Genomic DNA, 1,959 nt, shown 5'->3' on the forward strand with positions numbered 1-1,959 from the left:
CAATAAAGGAGCTAATTGAAGAATTCTCTAAGCCCTCTAGAGAATATCATAACCCAAGGAATGACTCAACTCGAGGGGCGGTCAACTCAGTTTCTGATTATATGGCGGTAGTGATGGCCAAATTGGAGAGTTTGGACCGAAAAATGACAAAGATGGATTAATCTATCCACGCCATCCGGGTAGGATGTGAAAATTGTAGCGGGCCTCACCTTACTAAAGATTGTCATCTTGAAGAGCATGGGAATCGGAAAGTGCAAGTGTGTTATTCAATTGGCGATAGATATGATGAGGATTGGCGAAAACCGAAAAAACCAGTGGCTACCATACGGTGAGTACAAGAAGGCAAAGTAAGAGAAATATAGGCTGGAGACAAGAGGCTTCTATCAAAAGGAAGAGTTGGTGCAAGAGAAGAAAATGGACTTTGAAGATATGCTCACAAGTTTTGCAACCGCATCTGAGAAAAGACACAACGAAACCGATGCTGCGATACGAGAACAACAAGCGATGATGAAAGAGCAACAATAATTAATAAGAAATCAACTGGCCACTATCCTAAACATTGAAAAATAGTTAGGAGAACTATACAACAAATCAAAGAAAGAACACTGGGTGGACTTCCTAGTAATACCGAGAAAAATCTAAGAGGCGCACAAATCCACATCATGACGACTAGGAGTGGAAAGATAATTACTCCTCTGACCCCAATTCCGAATGAAGATTCTAAAGAGGTGCAAGAGGAAGAAAAAGAAATCCTGAAATCACAAAAAGTCGACGCAACTCGTCGAGTTGAAGAGAAGAACTCGATGAGTTCTCAGTCTGAACAGAAAAATGTCCCCCCTTTAAAACCATATCAACCTCCATTACGATTCCCAAGTCGAGCTAGAAAAGAGAAGCAGAATGAAGAATATCAAAAGTATCTGGAGCACATCAAAGCCCTTAAAATTAACATTCCTTTCATTGAGGTGGTTGCACAAATGCCTAAGTATGCCAAGTTCTTAAAGGAATTACTCATAAATAGAAAGAAGATGGAAGAGGTATCCAAGGTGGTTCTCAATGAAAATTGTTCAGCCGTAATGTTGAACAAATTTTCAAAAAAGATGGGTAACCCAGGTAGTTTGACTTTGGCATGCCAATTCGGGAACTTAGCTACTAGTTATGCATTGGCTTATTCAGGGGCGAGTTTTAACCTTATGTCATACTCATTCTTTAAGAAGTTGAACCTTCCGGAGCCGAGATCGATTCGAATGGAAATTCATGTAGTGAAGAAGACGGTGACATTTCCATGCAGGATATGCGAGGATTTATTGGTGAAAGTTGATAAATTCGTATTTCCCACGGATTCCATAGTGCTAGATATGGAAGAAGACCATCAAGTACTAATCATTCTTGGACGATCTTTCCTAAACACTGCAAGTGCCATAGTGGATATAAGAGAATCCAAACTTACCCTTCGGGTGGGAGAAGAGTCAGTTACTTTTGGAATTGATCGAGCCATGAAGCATTCTAAGTATAGTGATGACACGAAATTCTCGATTAACACTTTGGAAGAATAATGGAAGAATGGAAAGAGGACAACTCAAGCGAATCACCCATGGCCTTTTTAAAATGACTTTGATGCTAAACAAGACCAGAAAGAGATAGAAAAATTTCCCGAAGAAAGCGAATACGAAGAACTAATAAGAAGGTCTGAAAAGTCAACTTGACGAGTTGAAAAGACTAACTCGACGAGTTGGGACGAAAAACACGATCAAACGGGAAGACTGGGCGCAACTCGACGAGTTCGGTGTGCGGACTCAACGTGTTCAGTGTTCAAAATTCAAATTTAAAGTTGAAAACATTGTCGGAACACTTAGAATATGCATTTTTGGAGGAGGGCAATCAAAAACCTGTGATTATAGCTTTTGACCTCACCAAATCTGAAAAAGAAGAGTTAGTTCAACTCTTGAAGAAAAGAAAAAA

At 39.8% G+C, this 1,959-nt stretch overlaps 1 protein-coding gene across 1 annotated transcript; it reads left to right on the plus strand.

The window, feature by feature from the left end:
- The first annotated feature begins 662 nt into the window (after positions 1-662).
- Positions 663-1,553, plus strand: LOC111881865 (uncharacterized). Its single transcript, XM_023878279.1, has one exon. It carries the CDS (start codon positions 663-665, stop codon positions 1,551-1,553), a length of 891 nt encoding a protein of 296 aa, XP_023734047.1.
- The last annotated feature ends 406 nt before the right edge of the window (positions 1,554-1,959 follow it).

Source organism: Lactuca sativa, chromosome 5 (genome assembly GCF_002870075.4).
Source record: "Lactuca sativa cultivar Salinas chromosome 5, Lsat_Salinas_v11, whole genome shotgun sequence".
Classification (NCBI taxonomy): Eukaryota; Viridiplantae; Streptophyta; class Magnoliopsida; order Asterales; family Asteraceae; genus Lactuca; species Lactuca sativa.